We start from the raw sequence: 19,084 nt of genomic DNA, 5'->3' as shown, positions 1-19,084 counted from the left end.
AAGGTCTGCTAGGTCTGGCCCCAATGAATCCTCCATTAAAGGATAAAAACTGTCCTGGAAAGTGCCCTCCCCCCCTAGTCTTTTACTAACCGAAACCAAGGCTGGTAATGCTGTTGTGGTTGCCTAGCAACCTCCATAATGGCCGCTATAAATGACATTCAGCTCCTAAAGGTACCTCTTTTATTTTGTACCTCTATTATTTTGGATGGTTTTAATCTCTCAATGTGTTTTTTTTAAGATTCCAGATGTTTGTGAAAACCTGAGGCTTTTCTCAGAATTGTAGAAAAATCTGTGTTGTCTGTTCATGGCTCCAGTCTCCATGTTTCAGTATCCACAGATGGGGGCCATGTTGAGAATTAGATATATTGTTAAGCAAAGTTCCTAGGTATATTACAGATTAAAGAAAGCCTTATAAATCTAAAAATTGTAGTAGCCACTGTTTTATTTCTTTTCTTTTTGCTGGAAACTCTAAGAGTTGTCTTCCCCAGTGATGAATTCTACACTGACAAACAAGTCCTAGAGAAATGCCCACTTTCGCCATTCTGTTGCTTAATGCCAGTTCAATCCAATTTGAATTTGGAGTGTCACTGGACTGTAACCAGTTTCAGGGCTGTTCCTCCTCACCAAGAGCTATCTTGTTCTCTTTGACCAACTCTTCACCTCATTTTAGAAATTAATGGCAGAGAAGCCACTTGCATGGGTCTCATTTCCCTTCGCCCACTATATTTTCTCTTTTTCTTTCCTGAAAGTCCCCATAGTCTTTCCCCTTCTCCGGCTTCCTTCTCTTCTTCCCATCTACCATCCAACCTGCCTTTATCTGCTCCCCTGTCTTTAGCTTTCCATCCTTCCCTCCTTGTGGCAGCCACTCCTGAGAAAAAGTCTGGCCTGCAAGGACTTGCATACTGTTTTACTCTTCCTGGCAGTCCCCATATCCTCACCTTTCTTTGCCTCCTTCTCTCCTTCCCACCCAGTCAGCGATGTACCTTTTATCTGCACCCAACTTTAAGCTATTTTTATTATCTATGTACTTCATTTGTACCCTGCCTTTCTTCCAGTGGGGCCCAAAGCAGCTTATACCATACTCTCCTCCATTTTATCTTCACAGCAACCCTGTGAGGTATGTAAGGCTGAGAGTGTATCACAAGCCCAAAGTCACCCAGTGAACTTCCATGGCAGATTGGTGATTCAAACCTAGTGATTCAGTCCTAGTCTGAAACTGTAACCACTACACCACATTGACTTCTGTGGGGTGGCTGCTGTTGAAGAGTAGCCAGACATGGATGAGTCATGAAAGTAGCATGCTAGGAAGTTATCCAGCAGGTGCTGCCATGCGTGACCCTGATGAGTCCTCTCTCAAAAGCCAAAACAGCTATGGTAAGCCCCCCACCCGCATTTTAATGACAGAAACCAAGGCTTGAAGGTTGGCAATACTGTTGTGGTTGCCTCATTTCCTGTATTGTTCCTACAAGCTAGTGTTAGGGAACTTTCACAATTTCAAGTTATCCTGCTCAAGCGATGATGAACTTACCTGCTACCTCTCCCCATTACCACTCTTTTGATAGCAAGACTGAACAGGCATGCTGTGTTTCAGAGATCAGGCTCAGAGTATTCAAAATATGTATGAATATTTAATAAACAATAATAAAAAGAGTATACATGGTCTGTTCAAGTATCAGGCTGAGCAAGGATACAAAGAAAAGGTGAAAACACACATCTCACCTTTCTACTTATTTTAGTGAAATTGTTGCTTGGACAAGCTAATAAAACTTGAAGTTGCAGCTCTTAGAAGTCCAGCATTACCTTAGTTCTCAGAGCAACAACCTCTCTTCGTTGCTCCAATCAGCATGGGCAAGCCAGATTTCCTAGGTAAAGACTTAGTCCTGCATGGCTTTTGCTCATTGACATTGCTGCTCAAGATGGAAGAAGAGCTTGTTTCCCATATCCTGGGAATTTATAATCTCTACTTTGAAAGTCCATCCCCTCCTGGGGCATTGTTCTAATTTCCTGCTTCAAGAGGAAGAGAAAATTATCGTACCATTTGTGCACTTTTTCAAATAATGGGACCATAAGAAATTTGGATGTATAGTCTGAGTTCTTCTGGCTGCAGGAAAATCATATCCAAATGTATTTCATTCAGTCAGTCTGATATATTTCTATTCATTATTTCATTGTATTTTATCAGTGTATTTAAAAAAACCTTGTACTGTTCATGATGTTTATGATATATATGGCAGTTTATGTTTTGAGGTGTTGTGGTCTTTGGCTTGTGAATTAATAAGTCTGACTGACTAGTCTGCATATAAAATATTTCTAATATGACTTGGGTTTTTTTTTGTTAAACCTACATAACGAAGATTAGTTGTCTGAATCATCAGTCAAATAAATTTAAAGAGAGTAAGAGTTTGTCACTTTATAATACGAAAAACAATTAGTGGTGTTCTTCCAAGCAATGAAAGATTGTGTGTTGCATTTAAATACTTTTATTAGATTGTAATGATCAACAAGTTCCCATCAGTCAAAGAACTGGCTTTGAGAAGCTGTAAATATAATGAAGCAAAGCTCCAAGTCATACTGGAATTAATATTTTCAATTAAATCTCTCCATAAAATGTATGCATTTAAACAGTATACAAAATATTTCATTTAAGACATTAATGAGGCTGTGTTTTGAAGTATATACTCAGTTTTAAAATGGAACTGGTTATCCAAAATCTGGTTATTTAATATTTTTTAAAGAGCACCTTTTTAGGTCTTATAATATTGGCTGTATATAGTAAATGTTTTAATACTTTAACGGGGGGTTATCCTTTCCTTTAAATTTTGAATTTTCATGTAGACCATTTTATACTAATGGATAGGATTTTGAACGTAATTGCATTAATGCTTACAATTGGAAATAGTTCATAGAGTTTGTAACACTGGATTTATCTATGGAAAAGTTCTGTTCTTACCTCTGTAGGTAAGTTCTTTTATCTATATATGGACAACATTAGAAGCTTGTAATGTACAGAATTATCATTTAATAGTGTAACCATGTTTATTCCAGTAAGTCTTCAAGTTATCTCAATTAATATATTTGAAAACTGTATATGTTTAGAAATATAAAAGTTAATTTAATAGAGATACAAAGTACTTTTAGTAACAATATTCATCTTTGGCTTTTCTGGACTCCTGACCAATGTTCCCTCTAAGCTGTGGAGTCTTGTGAGCAAAAAAGCTATTTTGTGAGCTCCTGGCATTAAAGTTGTGAGCGGGCGATTTGGCTGCTGCATAAATTACTTTGCTCTGGAGCCATCCTTCCTGAGCTAAGGTAAAAATGTGTGAGTCGGAGGCTAAAAAACCATGAGCTAGCTCACGCCTAACTCGGCTTAGAGGGAACACTGCTCCTGACATCTGTCATCTTCCCACTACACTGTCACTAGCTTTTTAGATTATCCCAGTGTACTGAATAAGAGTTTGAATTAGCAACACGGTCTGTCAAGGTGTTTTAGCCATATCCTCTTGCTAATTATCTAGTTATCCTGAGGTCACTATGTGCTTGTCAGGAATCTGAACCCCACCCAGTTCTCTATACTGAAGGTACACAACACAGCATCATTTATATTAACATAAAACAAAAATAAGCAAAAGCTAATCTTTGTACAATAGTAACATGTTGTTGTTTTGTGTGTGTGTGTGTGTTTTAGTATATTTAGTTTTTTAATTTTTTTAATTTGGTTTTTAATTTGTTTCATGAAATTTTTTACAACACTCTTATGTTTTTAGTTGTTAAGACACCAGTGGCCCTTTTTGGGCTGAAAGGATATAAATCTTCTAAACAAAGGATATAAATCTTCTAGGATTTTTCATACTTTGGCTAAATCTGTGATTCAAGAAAAGCTATATAATCATGGCCCAGCACACAGCAGGCAAAGGATTCACCTGGTATCATTTACATTTATTCTTGGATTTATGGAAAGTGGATTATGCAAATTTTCTAAGGTTCCTTTGGAAAAACAGAATTATTCTGTTTTACATTTTCTCTGGAAAATAGTTATTCTGTTTGATGCCAATGGAAACGTCCTCCAACCAGTCCTCTGCAATGCCTTTGAAATACAAGCAACATTCAAATGGGTAACTTTGTTCCAAATGAGCTAAACCAATAAACTAGTTTTCCAGATATATTGATGATGATTAAGCTAAACATTTAAGCCCTTATTACCTACCTTTAAATACCTTTAATCTGTATTGGCTTCAGATTTTTTTTCTTTTTACATGACAGAAAATACTTCTGAGAATACAGGACAGAATTTGTAGACTGACTGCTGCATATTTGTTCCAAAGAAGTCCCACTAAATTGCTTTGCCTTTAAAAAATTTAGCCTTCCAAAAATAACCCACAGTCCATATTAACAACATTTTTAAAAATAACTTGACTGTTGCTGAATATTGATAACATCCTGTGAAAGAGAGTGTGCATGTAGTTTGCCTGCAACTGGATTTCACTAAAGCTGAGTGCTTGGGTTTATTTTATGAAAACTGTTTTAGCCAGTGCCAGTAGCAAGCTAATGCAAATAATAATTTTTGGGCTTTCTGCCACCACAAATGTTGAGATATCTTTACAGTATCAACCAAACTAGAAATTTTGAAAGTACATTGAATACATTGCTAATGTTGAGGTGTTTGAAACAAGCAGGTCCTGCTTTGTGGGTTTTGTAAGTCTGGTATATTGGAGGGCTGCTTTTAGAGTCTTCTGTGCAGTGCAGGCTAACTTGTTTCCCCAGATCTTAACCTTGCCAAAACCCCTCAAAGCACAGAATGTTGTATGCTGTTGTGAGGATAAAATGAAGGAGGGGAGAATGAGGTACTCTGTCCTGATGAACTCCTTGGAGTAAGGGCACAATAAAACTATACTGAATAGATAATAATAAGGAAGTACATTTATATTTTTGGTTTTGCCTCTTTTGGAAAATTGGATTGAAATAAATTTCACTATCCTGAAGATCCCATTTTATGGCTTCTTGAGCAGAAGGCACTTGCCTATACATACGAGAGGCAGTGACTCTCTGATAACTATGGAGTTTTGCCATTTTCATTTAGTTTTATTGATCATTTCATGCCAGCGTCTGTGGCTGTGATTCTGGCAATATGCTGTGATGTACTACCTGGCATACATCTTTTTTATGCCTAAATGATACACTACCTTTTAGGATTCAGCTGCTAGCCAGCAGAATTCTAATGCAGAATTTCTGAAAGATATTACAGTTAAGGCAATTTATAAATCAGTCCCGTGTGCTGGCGGCCAGCACCATATCAGGGACTGAATGACCCTGCCTAACCTGACTTCTGGAACCCTGACTTCGAATTGAATGACCCTGCCCTGCCTGACTTCTGAAACTTGGTATTCAGAGCCGGCAAGCCAGTACAATTGTACTCACTGCTTTGGATTGACTGCCAAGACAATCAGGAGCAATACAAATGTGTAGAAAAGCCCATCATCCTGCCCCCCAATTTTTTTAGCCGATAGGCACCTTTGGAATTCTGACACAGGGTGGTAGGTATAGCTATAAAATGACTGTCACAGAAAATGGAGCCAACCACAAAATTTCAGGGAGCAAGGTTATGCATAAGTCTGATAGTAACTCATCAGTCTTTAACAGGATGCCTTTTGAAATGAACACACACAGTAACCCAGTGAAGATTCATGTGCTGTGGTGGCAGCTGTTGCTGAGGCACTTTTAAAAAATCCTGCACATCCAATCAGGTTTCCATTGGCCAATAAGATGCCCTGCTGTTCAAAAGCCCCATCTGGCTCTGCCCACTTTCTAAAAACACTGGGCAGATGCTATGGTGCCCAGGGGCACCACACTCCTGCCATAGGACATATCCAGGTTCTGGATCCAGTGATGTAGGAGTCACCTTCAGGAGGAGGTAGTATAGTCATTGGGCCAGTACTTACCCACCCCATGTAGGGAGTTCCATTGGAACTCTGCAGTTTCTTTTTGGACTGCTCCATAGGAAGAAAGGTCATGCGCGTCTGGCCAGAAGCAGAGATGCTTGGAGAGCCTTGTAGATGGCCAGATAAGTGTTTGTGCTCCCTGTTCCCATCACTGGCCCCTGAGGTTACACCTGCATGACACTGTACCAATGTCACGTTCATGATCTGATAGCATTCTGTAGTATTCATACATATCTTGTGTGAGAAGAACTGCTAGCAGCTCTTGAGGAAGGAGTGGTTGTTAAGCCAAGACTTACTTATTTGGAGCATCTGTATGCTGCCTGAGGCAACTTACAAAATAAAAATAATAAAAACAGTATTAAAGGATACTAATTAAAATCCAGCATTAAAAAGCTCCAGTACATTGTGCATTCATGTTGCAGGGGTGGGGATGACAAATGTGCATCAGTTTTTGAGGCAGGGCATCTGCTTCCCTTGCTTATCTGTGTGGAATGCATTCTCCTTGAATCTCCAGGCTGGTGTTTGTGTGTTGAAGTACAGTATCTCTAAGGGTCCTGAGCATAGCAGTGTTAGCGATAAGCCATAACAGTGTTTTCCTCCTTGGATGTTTGTGCAAAGTGTTCCCTGTTTGGGCACTGTTCCTTTTCTTTTTTATAACCAATGCCCCTTTCCCAGGTGTGTGTTCTAAGCATGCCCAATATGATGTTCGATAAACATAGTCCATGTCGTGCACTTCATCATCTGAAAGATGATTGACTGGTGTTTATATAGTGCTTTGGAGAGCTGTGACTTACTTTGGAATTAATATCCTAAATTGTTCTGTGAGACACAGGAAGAAGCAATGGGGAAGCATTTATTCAAACCCCTCTGAATTCAGTGCAAGTGATTACACTTAAACCAGCCTTTTTGCTGACATAATGTTATGCTTGTGCCAGGTACAGGCTGAGGGAACTTAGGATAAAGACTAAGTCCCTATCTTCACCTAAAACACAACCCATTTCCTATCAACACACTCTTAGTGGGACAGTAGACCATCATCATGTTTCTTTGCTATGATGCTTGCTGGCCAAAACAGTTTACAGTTTAGCCTTAGGATCTCACCCTTAAATGGCTATTGATATATGTAGATTTGTAGATTTTTTGACTTTATAACAGACATATGAAGAGCCAAAGGAATAGCCTATTATATCACATAGCACAATGGAGCAGTGATTGTCAGAAGTATTAGTGACAATGGAGCAGTGATTGTCAGAAGTATTAGTGATTGTCAAATGTATAACACAGAGCCTCTGGTGGGTGAGTTTCACTGTTAGGTAGAAAGAAACATTGACCTTCAGGCAACCTTTGAGCTTTAACTGTGCGACCAAGCCATGAGTTGGTAGTTTTAAGTAGCTTTATGAAGCTTGTTTCTAGAGGTGCAAGATTTATTAACTCAGTGCACTGTAGCATACTTTTAACCAGTGCGCAGTGGGACTTCGGTGTCTTCAGATTTGCCATGCAGTATGATTGATGAGAAGCTCCTTGCCACAGACAGAACTGCGGTACAGCAGCATTGGCATGCTGAATAAGAAACAGCTGATGGTGGAGGAGCCATGTAGAGGAAAAATACAGTGAATGCTCAAAGACTTTTCTGAGATGTTCAGTATTCCAGTGGTGCTGCAGTAGCATACAAATAAAATGTACCCTTTAAAAAGCTAAGCCAAGTGACTGCTGCTGAAGGGGAAAGAAACTGAATACACCTTTGCTGAAAGATTACAGTACAACTTGCTTTTATCCCCAGGATCCACAAGTAGATAAATTATTTATGTTGGGCTTTTTAGCATTTTGGTACTGTGTTTTAGAGCTGTTGCTGGATTTCAGCTTTATTTATTTCAGCTGTTTTTTATTATCCTGGCTGTAGCTGTGTTAATAGCACATAATTGCTGAAGTTACTGCTTTTCTGACTTTTGTCTCTGCAAGAAGAGTTGCTAAGATGAATTTGCTGACACAAGGAGGATCATAGTAAGATACGGTTATTTTCCAATGATTTTTTTTTTAAAAAGGAAAACTGCAGTTATATGGAGCAAAGGTGAACTTAATAGAAATGGCTGGAAAAGAGAGGTGAACAAGCTTAGGATGTACTTGTAATATGAACTTTGATCAGTTTTTTTCATATCGGCTGGAAGGTTTGGCTTCTTTCTGTCAAAACTTTACATTTTACATATGCTGTCTCTGATCCCTTCAGTGACTGATGGAGATTGGGAGAACGAGGGTAATGATAAATTCTAAAAAACTATTGCTGGTCTTTTCTACATCTTCTATCAGTTTTGTTTATACTTTTCAGGCATTATTATTTCAGTGGTTCCTGATACTTAAAGGATTAAATAGTATGCAAAATATTACTTGTAAGTCTGAGTTGAGTTGCTGTTTAATGCAAGATACTTACTAAGCTTTATTTTTTTAAAAAACAGGTTCAGTCAAATTAAATACTTATTATGTGTTGCATAACACATACTGCAATAAATTGGAGAGATGCATGCATGATCAAATCTATAAATGACCACTTACAAATGTAATAATATTTAGCTTGCTAATTTTTGACTTTGGAATATAATGTATTGATTAAGTGCAGAAATGTGTCTTGACTGCCACAGGGGAAACTATTTGGGGCTAAAGGCATAACCAATATTATCTATGCCCTTCATTGCCAAGGTCATCATAACAAGTCTAGCTGCTGAACATTTTACATTATCAGAAGGGGTAGGATGCTTTCCTCGGAGGTGATTAAATGTGTATTCAGGGATGTTTGTAACAAGTGTGTATGTGGAGGGAGTGAACTTATATAAATGTATGGTGCCTCATTATTCCCCCCCCCCTCCATCACAACACCTTTTCCGTGTACTGTGTCATGTTTGTGGGATCTGTTTGTCTCAAGCAAAAGACTATGTCCTTGTCAGCATCAGAATGAATTACAGAATCATTGCATTATGACTCTAACATGGGATTATTTGCCTCAAATCTAGGAACCGAGCAACAAACGGGTCAGGCCTCTTTCTAGAGTTACTTCACTAGCAAGCTTAATTCCTCCTGTCCGAGCAACTCCTTTGAAGCGATTTGGTCAGACGCTGCAGGTAAAACTTATTTCTTTCTAATCAGTTCCATGCAACAAGACAACAGCTACCTTGTTCTTTTTTTCTTGTATTACGTGTAGAGTGTTTCTCTCTGGTTGACACTGCAGTCCTAAGGGCCACCTGTGCCACAACAGCTGGGTGCTGGTCTAATCATGGAGCTGCTAGTTTGTTCCCTAAAAGGTTGTGGCAGAGACCCCGGGAGGCAGGCAAGAAGCAGGATCACAAAGAGGGCAGCTACATCAATGTTCCTAGCAACTGCACCGTGGAATCCTGTACAGGTCACAAGGTGCAATGGCGGGGCTGTGACAGACAGGGCAGACAGAACCAATCATGTGCCAGTAGGACCAGACAACCAGTCCTGTGCATGTCACAGTTAAGGAGTGGGAAGGAGCAATGCCACAGACCGCGGGGCTGTGTCCACAGCACACCTTCCACTCCTTAAAGGAACAGAACCCTGCAGCTGACAGCAGCAACCCCAAGCAGGTCCACAGCCCACACCGTGCAAAGGCTGCAATCACCAGGAAAGTGGCACAGGGAGATGACAGGGAGAGTGCGCCCAGTCACAGATATCCACTGCTCACTGGCGGGGATGCCTCCCAGCAGCCTGGCCACACTACTTTTGCATAATCACACTATTGGATATGAATATCCTTAACATTCCAGAATAGCAAGTGATTGATTTTTGTAGTTTAACAATTAATGTATGCAGAATTCCTAATTGTTTTCTGGTGTAAGATGTCTCTGTTAAATACTAAACAGCTTAGTGTGTAAATATTTGCCATCTTTTCTTAAAGTGTTCTGGGTACAGACAGCTTGAAAGCTTTTGAACAAATTAATGTTTTAATTAATATCTAACTTTTCTTGAAACAATAGTTCGGAACTAAAATAACTTTTGTAGAAGCACTTGAAATATTCTACAGCCACAGGCTGATATGCACTCTTGCTGGAAGTAATCATTAGTGACCCAGCCTATTTCAAAATTCACATTTTACCTCTCAGTGAGCAATTTTCTTTAATGCTGTTCTTATGCTGAATGCAGATTAATCTTAAGGCATTTTGCTGTCTGAGGCAGAAAAACCAAATGATACAAGGCATTTTGCCTCAGGGCAGAAATGTTGTTGTTGTTCAGTCTCACAGTCGAGTCCGACTCTTCGCGACCCCATGGACCAGATCACGCCAGGCCAGGGCAGAAATACAAATTAGCAAATCGGAGAATTGACAATTTGCTGTCATTTTTATTGGAACCCTGAACTCTTCTGCCTGAGACTGAGTGCTAAATGATACAAGTGTCTTCACTGTTGCTGTTTGAGATCATGTGATTAGTTTCGGCTGTTGTCTGTTTTAAAAAAACTCTTAAGTACAGAAGGATAAGATTTTCCTTTGTTTCTTTGTTTCCATCTTTATAAAAGCAATTTCAAGTGCACATCAACAGGAAACTAAAATTTTGTAGCCTGGAGATGGCTGGTTAGTCCAAAGCAGTCTGTAATTTAGCTACCACCCCCACCCAGGTCACAGTGTTGCAGTGACAGTAGAAAGCAGAACTCACAGGACTCCACTTATAGGTACAGGCCCTTTTGCGGTCTATATGTCATTGACTAAACAATGCCTGTTGGCTTCCTGGCTAAGCCATCCAGCCCTCCCAAACTTGCCTACTTCCTTCCTGCCAATATGTCTCTTTGTTTCCAGGAGATTTTGTGTGAGGTTTTGCATTCATCCTAATTTCTACTTGGATCCTTCTCTCTTCAACTCCAGGTCTTAACCACCCGCTCATCATAACCTGCGTCGTGGTTTTTTATCTCTCTGCTTACCTTCCTCTTGGTTGGAATCCCGAATGTCTGTCACCAATCCCTCACTCTGTCCCAACAGTATACAGTCCTTCTGGATTATGAGCACTTATGAGGCTTCCTTCACAGCCCTTTGTGGCTGTCTCTCCTGTGACCTATCTGAGCACTTAGGATATTCTTATTAGTGCAGACAGTGGTTTGGCTCAAATGTAATGTCAAACTGTGTATACAAGCCTTATGATCATGCACTGCTCTACTTTATTTCCCTGTTTTGGGGCATAGGACACAGGCACCAAGACAAGGTTCTTTGACCTCTACTGCCTCATAACTCTGCTGTTGAACCGGAGAAGTGGCTAATAGCCAACTCTTTTTTCAGTGACTGGAGGAAAAGGTGTAACTTGCTACTTAAGCATCCATTTTCGAGAAAGCTGTAAAATAATTATCAGCATCTCTGAATAGTGAAAGTATCGGAGCTGTCAGGCTGAGTTAACTTTCAAGTGTTAGTATACAGAGGCTTATGAAAATATTTGTTCCAATGCCTTTTGGAATATACTTCCTTGGTAAGAATAGTGCCAGTTGGGTGTTTTAAATGCTGTTATGCTTACTTGCTTCATTTATACTCTGCCTTTATACCAGTCCTCCCCTCCTCATTCTTTGCTTTTATCTGTTAGTCTTTATTTTGTTTACGTTTTCGCAGAACAATGGCACAAGAACATTATCAAAACTGTGTAAAGACATAAATAATTAAAATGATAAACAGCATGTAAAAGCCGTGTAAAAGCTATAAACTGCCTAAAATCTAGAACGTCATCACATATTTATTTGCTTTAGATATTTTCTCCCACACTGGAGACTCAAAGCAGTTTAGTAAATGAAGTATGCGCAAAAATACTCAACCCAACGAATCACAAGTAGTGTCCATTCCACTCACCCATCTCAAACAGAGCCTTAGGCTAAGAGCCAAGGACGAAGATCCCTGAGCTCTTGCTGTCCAGCTCATGCCTTTTGTTGAGTCCAATGATCTAATATATGCAAAAAAGGGAGGGACAGATGCTCATTCCATATCTGAACTGGCTTGGGTGCTCCCGATTTCTTTAACTCCTTCCATCAAGCATGGGCTTTAAATACCAGTATTATTTGCTTAATATTTTCAAGCACTGTGACACTTTAAAGACTTTTTTTGTTATTTGGGTAGTTCAAACACCCTTCTGGAAGTTGCATTGGTCCTGTGTGGTATTCAGGGCCGGCCTGAGGTTTTTTTGCACCCTAGGCGGGGCTACCTTCTGGTACCCCCACCCCGCATGTGCCCAATTATGGGGTTGCCAACCTCCAGGTGGAGCCTGGAGAGAAAGAAGTCCAACTTCTCTCCCACCCCTCCCACCCCAGTTGGCCTCCCCACCGCCCAGACTCACCTTCTGCTGCCATCCTCTGGAGCATGGCAGCTGGCTTCCCTGGCTCCGGCGCCCGGAAAGAAAGCCGCAACCGCCCCAAGCAGGGCGGTTGCCCATGTACCAGCCCTGACTTCCCAAAAACTCCAGGGGCCCCCGCTCACCCGTGGGGCTTTCCCTCTGGCCCACCTCAGCTGCGCCCCCTCCCCGCGTGGAACTTCGCCGGGCAGTGCTCCAACCTCGGCAGGCTGGCCGCTTTCTTTTTTTGCGGGGGGGCGGCGGGAAGAGGCCTGCCTACTGTGCCAGAGACAGGTGCTGGCGTAGATGGCTGGAGGAGGGGAGCGAACCAGCAGTGCCATCCTCTGGGGCTCTGCCTGGGGCAGCGCCTCCTCCATCCTGCTTGGGTGCGAAGTGCAAAAAAACCTCGGGCCGGCTCTGGAGAGGCGGTAAGAGGCAGTGCTTCTTCAGCTGAGGGGCGCTTTTTCTTCCTTCCTTAAAGTTTATAAAGGGGCACTGAGGTGCAAGGCAGGCGGGAAGAAGGGCTTCTTCTGGGCGGTGCTCCAGTGTGTGGGCTTTTGGCAGGGGCAGGGCAGCCAGTGAAGTGTCTCAGAGTCTCAGAAGCAGCGCCGGTGGCGCTGGCAATGGCAGCGGTCACCCAACGGTCAGGGAAGCCACTAGGCTTTTGGTGGGTGCTAGGGGTCCTGTTTGGCACCCATAGGGCCAGCCCGCACTCTAGGCGAATGCCTAGATCGCCTAGCGGGTGAGCTGGCCCTGGTGATATTGAACTCTTGGTGGGTTTTGAAGTTGGAGAAATAGATGCATAGAAACTGAACTGAATTACTGGGTACACTTGAGTAATGTTCAGTGCTCAACAAAGAACCAGGCTAATAAATATCATATATAAGAGAGCCAGTAGTACAGTTCAGAAATAGATGACTGGAATTCATTCACTCTTTAGCTCTGTGTTGCTGGGAAGAACTGGGGCAGCTCATGTTAGGACCACTTTGTCAAAGAATGGAACAGCTACCCTTCCAGTCTGCTTCTCCTTCTGCTATGGAAGGGCTGTTAGGGAATGGCTAGTATTGCATATATGGTAGTTTGCTTGCAGCTGCCGTGTAAAATAGCAGCCTTGGGGCAAGCAAGCCCAGTGCCTTTCCAAAGAAGAAGAGCCTTCAACACCCTGCTTGCTCACATTATGGCTGTTACTATCACACAATGCAACTTATTCATTCATCTTTTATAATTGAGCTTAAGGCCTTCGGTCATAGAAGCTAATAAAGATAAGTAAGTAAGTAAGCAACTTATTCAAGCATGTTTTCCTCTGGGCAACGAACCTGCAGTTTTTCTTTCACTAAAACAAATTATTTCTGCCAAAATATAGCAGATTTTTCACAGGAGAGGCTAAGGCTTGAACACATCACTGAGATTTAGCTATCAACTAAGTCATGACTGTTAGTGAAGGATAACCAAAATGTAAACGAGAAATGTTAAGGCAAATAGAGGGCCATAAGACTGAACAAGCAGAAATCTTTAAATGCCTTGGTATAGTCTTCCAGTCTGGACAATGGAGAGCTCAGGCACTGCATGATGCAGAGACTGCCCACAGAGCATCCTCCGCCATTCTAATATTCTACTTCACAAAAGGAGCCTCCTTTATCCCTGCAGCAATCAAGGTCTTCCAAGGAAAGGTTATCTGCCAGCTCTTACATGGTCCCCACCTCTGTGTTTATAAAGAATGGTGCTTACTGGAAGCGGTAGAATCCAAGTTCGTGTGATCGCTCCTTGGAGTCCCACAATGCATCACAAATGCCCTTCTTAGATTAGAGACTGGGCTGATCCCCTTGGAGACTTACATGTGGCTAGTTGCATCTAGCTTTTGGCTAAAACTCACCTTCAGTCCAGTAAGCCTAACACCCCTGATCTTTACCAATAGCCACCATTCAACCTGGCAAAGAGCAATTGAGGGGAAACTCATGAGCCTCTCCCCTCAACTCCTACTGTGTCTTGGTACCAAAAAGCAAAAGAAACAATTACACAGTGGCTCTGGGATCACACCCTACAATCAGACAGGGCACAGATACAGAAATATCCAATTATTCTGCAGCATACCAAATGCTTCCAACCAGCAGATTCTTAGATCCCTTGAGATCTCCAGATATCAGAGAACCTTTACCCCCACATGCCTTAATGTTCTACCCTTAGCCCTCCTGGAAGGCAGATACCATCGTGTCCCACTCCCTCAATGGCTCCGCCCATGCCATGCAGGGAAAGTAAAGTCTATCTACCATGTTCTGCTGCACTATCCATTCAACAGTGACATTCAATCTCAGAACATAGCCCCTATCCTATCAATTCTACCAGGAACATCTGAATAGCTTTGCGTCTCCTCCTTCATGCAGATGCCTCCCAGGAGATAACAAATAAAGTAGCTAAATTTTGCCTTCGGGCATGTGGGATATGCAAGTGGCTCACCAAGTGTTAATAATAACCTCCCTGTATCTGTCCCCTCACAGTCAGAAATCAATCTTATATTTTATCCTATATTTTAATTTTATTTTATATCCTCATCCTTATTATTACTGATCTCGTATTGAAATAAACTTTGAACTGAATGGAATGCAGTTTATTTTTCAAGGTGCAGTTGATTACAGTGGGTAGAAACTGAATGTGTGAAGTTATTGATTTATTTATTGATCCCACTGGATATGTGAATTTATTGATGGGTTTCCTTGTGCAAGTCAATCAAAATAAAAAATGTACATATTTAGTATTTTGATATTGACAAAGTGCTAACAGATTTTCTAAGTGTTAGATTTTTTAAAAAAAGATTATCTTCATTTATGGTATGTTTTTACCAATAAGTTTTGCTTGTCTAGTTTCCCAGTGTATTATTTTTCTTCTGATGTGAACTGATAACCAAATTATATTTACAGTTCAGTTCTATACCCAATCACAAGACATAGGTCTTCAAAGAAACAGAACAGCAGTCAAGGGAAATTTCTGTCATTTTTTCCCCATTACTGCTCTTGTGCTGACTTGCTTTGGAACTTGGTGAAAACCAAAGTAGTCTGAGTTTTCTAAAGCAGTTTCTGAAAATGAAACTCAATAAAAAGCCAATTCCGCTGTGTGTGTCTGAAATACATTTGCAAACTACTTTTGACCAAGCCAGCTATTTTTAAAAAGAATGTAAACCGAGTAGTAACTACCTAAACTTCTCTTTTCCTGTTGTTTAGCGGTCCATCAGTTTCCGCAGTGACAGTCGGCCTGATCTGCTTGCCTCACGACCCTGGTCTAGAAATGGTCCTCCTCCTAGCACCAAACGAAGAGACAGTAAACTCTGGAGTGAGACCTTTGATGTTTGTGTCAATCAGATGCTCACATCCAAAGAAATCAAGCGCCAAGAGGTTTGTTCATTGTCATTTTCTTTTGGACAGTTTTGTCTGAAATGGACAACTAAGGAATGCATGTGCAAGCATACTTCTCTTTTCCTGTATAAATACTCTTTTCTCTATAAATACTCCTGTATACTTCTCTTTTCCTGTATAAATCCTAACATTCCTACACTTCCTCTCTGGGCCGTGCAGTCCAAGAACTCGTTGCCCTGCTCAGAATTAAATGAGAACACTAAAATGCACAACTGCTCCAGAGAGAGAGAAAACATTTTTTTCTGGCAGCCTAAAAGATGATGAGTTGCATTCTAGGCCAAGGGAAAAGATAGAAGCTAATCAGCTTTTTTATTTTTCCAAGCCAAGTGAGATAAGGGCAGCTGTCTTGGCATCTTCCCTGATTCTATGCATTCATAGTGAAAAGCTATGAAACTGAGAAGGAAATTGCACACCTACAATAGCACTGATTCCTGGCTTAGGACAGTATCCTGAATCTTACAAGTAAAGTAACCCCAATAAAAAACTAATAGAAGGCTTAAAGCTCATTCCTAAGTCTTGGATCCTAATACTCTTCTTTGCTACTCACAGTAGGCAATTCTGCTTCTGGAAGGGGGGAAGGGTGATTTCTGTCAATTTCCACCTCTCACTTCAATTCCCTCCCCCCACTTCATCATCCTTGAAGTTCCTGGAGTTCTCCTGACCCATGAGGGCACAATCTGGGGACAGTTGGTTCCCTACCTTCAATTATTAATTTTTCCTACCACTGAGATGGCTAAAATTATGATATATGCCCTGTGGTAGCACAGGGTGGAGCAGTTTGCAACTCTTTCTCATATAGTACACATACTTGCAGTTTTTAGTAGAGAAAATGAAGACATACTTTTAGGTCCCACAAAATATCAAATAGTAAAATCTTGTATACTAACAAAGTTATAAATTATGCATTTTATTTTATTGAATTAGTAAAAGAAGTTCAGTTTTATAGAAAAGTTAGTGTTGCATATATTTAAACATTTCCCCTAGGTCTCATCAAGTGGCTTGCTAGTCAGGACAAACTAGGTTGTGGAAAGGGTGAAATAAACCTCTCACTGGTTTTTACTGCTGCAGCTAATTTAGATGAGCCAACTTTCACTTCTCTCTAGCAGCAGGAGGAAGTCTAACAGATCATGGTTTTAAAATCCTCAGCATGAACTGCTCCTGAGCATTCTTAAACCATTAAAGGCTTCAGGTGGAACTAAGTAAGGTTGGAGTGGCTCATCTTTCCATAAAACAGGCACTGAATGGGTCAGTTTGCTCCACGGGAACATAGTGCTTGGCCGATTTCTCACTAGAGCTGCATCGCTGTTGCACTGCCCTCGCCAGTGAGCAGTGGACATCTGTGACTGGGCGCACTCTCCCTGTCATCTCCCTGTGCCACTTTCCTGGTGATTGCAGCCTTTGCACGGTGTGGGCTGTGGACCTGTTTGGGGTTGCTGCTGTCAGCTGCCCAGTTACTCTTGGGCAGGGTTCTATAACAGGAAGATGCTGTAATTTCACCTCCATGCTTGAGAGGAGACAGATAGAGGGTAATGGCAGGGTCTCAGTTAATTACTCTCAGCATTCCACAATTAAGGATACGTCTGCCCATCGATTTCCATTTTTTATATATTTACTAGAAATAAGGCCCGTTGTGGAAATAAATACAACGGGATCTAGAAAGAGGCTCTGGGAGAGTGCTCTGGCTTTGGGCAAACAGTGTCAGTCTGCTTTTAAAACATGAACCTGGGACCTGCACACCACCAGAATACAGCAGGTTCCATATGCAACTGACATTCCAACTGCCTTGCGGGGGGGGGGGGAGTTTGAGGTGTGGAATGGAGTGAAGTCCAATCAGCTTCCATATGCAAAAGACCAGGTTGTCGCAGCAGTTGTGGTGTGGGCGGGACCCGGGCATTGCCTTCTGATTGGTGGCGATATATGCTGAGGAGCAGTGCCATCAGCCATACACTAAGGGAGTGCATTTTAGAATTAGAACTTTGGCACCCACTATTCAATTATATATAAGGAGAGATTTACTTCACTATGCTTTCCTCTGGAATTAAACCCAAACAAATGGTAACCATATAAACTAAGCTTGTTATTCCTGTTTGGTGCTTTGATCTGTTAAACATCTTCAGTATGCTGTGCTAATTTACTGCTCTCACCTTCTACCTATGTGTATGGACTGGAAACTTCCATTTCATTGTATCTGAAGAAGTGTGCATGTACATAAAAGCTTATACTTTGAATAAAGCTTTGTTGGTCTTAAAGGTGCCATTGGACTCAAAGTTTTCTGCTGTTTCAGACCAACATGGCTACCCACCTGACTCTATAAATTAACAGAGACTAAGCTAGGAATGGTGACTGCAACTTGGATTGTAAGATTAATTGTTGTCAGGGCTCTTTTTGTAGAAAAAGCCCAGCAGGAACTCATTAGCATAACAGACCACACCCAACACCAGAAACTCATTAGCATATTAGGCCACATCCCTGACAGCGCAGATCTGCCCTCACAGAGGAGGGAGAGCTTGTACCTGAATAAACCTTGGTCTTAAAGGTGCCACTAGACTGTTTTAGATTGCTAGCTATGGGGGGGGCACACAGATCTGCACAGAAAGAAAGAAAGAAAGAAGGAAAGAAAGAAAGAAGGAAAGAAAGAAGGAAAGAAGGAAAGAAAGAAGGAAAGAAAGAAAGAAAGAAAGAAAGAAAGAAAGAAAGAAAGAAAGAAAGAAAGAAAGAAAGAAAGAGTTGGAAGGGACCTCCTGGGTTACCTAGTCCAGCCTCCTGCACAATGCAAGAAATTCACAAATACCTCCCCTCCACACCCCTGGTGACCCTTGTTCCATGCCAGAAGAGGGCAGCCTCCAGGATCTCCAGCCAAACTGGCCTGGTGGAGGACTGGGGCTCCAGATGTCCTGGAAACTGCAACCCAGGGCATGCAAACCATGTGCTGTCATCCCAGAATGCACACTGCCTATGCTCTTTCCCAGCCAGTTTATTGTGACGTTACAAATTCTAACTCAGATCTAGTACCAGAAGACAGGTTTGGGGAACTGACCCACCGGTCCAAGCCAAAGCTTCCAAAACTCACGCTACCAAGGAGGCAGTTGCTCCTCATATCCTGATCAGGGGACCAGCTCCATCAGCATCTTCTTTTATTAATCTCATACTCTCAGTACAAGAGTAAGATTCAAACCCAGTGGCACCTTACAGACTGGCAAGATTTCCAGGGTATCCGTTTTCCAAAATCAAAGCTCCCTTCATTAGATACTCTGACTCTCAAACACTGATACCCCAAAAAGCCTTGCTGGCTTCCAAAGGGCTACCTGGCTGCAACCCAGTTTTTCTAATGCACACCGACCAGGGCCGGTGCCACTTTTCTTTGCACACTAGGCAAGGCTACCTTCTGGCACCCCCCCCCCCCCCCCCCCCCCCCCCCCCCTTAAACACAAAAAACAATTT

The 19,084-nt window shown here is 41.6% G+C and overlaps 1 protein-coding gene across 2 annotated transcripts in view; it reads left to right on the top strand.

Annotated features, from left to right (window-relative positions):
- Positions 1-19,084, top strand: part of ARHGEF3 (Rho guanine nucleotide exchange factor 3) — a 184,386-nt gene that overhangs the window by 146,201 nt on the left and 19,101 nt on the right. For both annotated transcript variants that reach the window (XM_015410042.1, XM_015410043.1), the window contains 2 exons: positions 8,939-9,046; positions 15,452-15,622. In XM_015410042.1, the coding sequence (XP_015265528.1) occupies positions 8,939-9,046; positions 15,452-15,622 (279 nt within the window). The remainder of the gene's footprint in view (positions 1-8,938; positions 9,047-15,451; positions 15,623-19,084) is intronic.

The sequence above is a fragment of the Gekko japonicus genome, unplaced genomic scaffold, assembly GCF_001447785.1.
Source record: "Gekko japonicus isolate JY-2015 unplaced genomic scaffold, Gekko_japonicus_V1.1 scaffold259, whole genome shotgun sequence".
Lineage (NCBI taxonomy): Eukaryota > Metazoa > Chordata > Lepidosauria > Squamata > Gekkonidae > Gekko > Gekko japonicus.
The sequence above is the reverse complement of the archived record's forward strand: the minus strand, read 5'-3'. Positions and strand labels throughout refer to the sequence as shown.